At 60.4% G+C, this 447-nt stretch overlaps 1 protein-coding gene across 4 annotated transcripts in view; it reads left to right on the forward strand.

Moving 5' to 3' along the window:
• The window catches only part of CDH23 (cadherin-related 23), a 175373-nt gene that overhangs the window by 137389 nt on the left and 37537 nt on the right, over positions 1-447 (forward strand). For all 4 annotated transcript variants that reach the window (XM_017746350.1, XM_017746345.1, XM_017746343.1 and 1 more), the window contains 2 exons: positions 1-58; positions 243-447. The exon at positions 1-58 is cut by the window's left edge and continues 84 nt beyond it; the exon at positions 243-447 is cut by the window's right edge and continues 211 nt beyond it. In XM_017746350.1, the coding sequence (XP_017601839.1) occupies positions 1-58; positions 243-447 (263 nt within the window). The remainder of the gene's footprint in view (positions 59-242) is intronic.

Here is a 447-nt window from a genome sequence, read left to right on the forward strand (position 1 = left end):
GAGCCAGCAGGAAGAGGGCCCTCGGTGGCAGTGGTCCGTGCCACCGACCGAGACACAGGTGGGAAGGAGGGGTGAGAAACACCCAGTGTGGGGGAGATTGGCGAGATCAGCCACTGCGCGGATTCTGGCTTGGCTGGGCTGAAACCCAGTGGGATGGGCTCTGCTGGGGGTAGGCATCAGTGGTGCCTGCCTCTTCAGGGTGCTTGGTCCAGCCAGCATCACGGTTCCTGCTCCCTCCCCAGGGAACGGGGGCCTGGTGAACTACAAAATCGTGTCAGGCGCAGAAGGGAAGTTTGAGATCGACGAGAGCACGGGCCTCATCACAACCATAGACTACCTGGACTATGAGACCAAAACCAGCTACCTGATGAATGTCTCTGCCACAGACCAAGCGCCCCCCAACAACCAGGGCTTCTGCAGCGTGTACGTCAGCCTGCAGAACGAGCT

This window comes from Corvus brachyrhynchos, unplaced genomic scaffold (assembly GCF_000691975.1).
Source record: "Corvus brachyrhynchos isolate BGI_N302 unplaced genomic scaffold, ASM69197v1 scaffold279, whole genome shotgun sequence".
Taxonomy (NCBI): Eukaryota; Metazoa; Chordata; class Aves; order Passeriformes; family Corvidae; genus Corvus; species Corvus brachyrhynchos.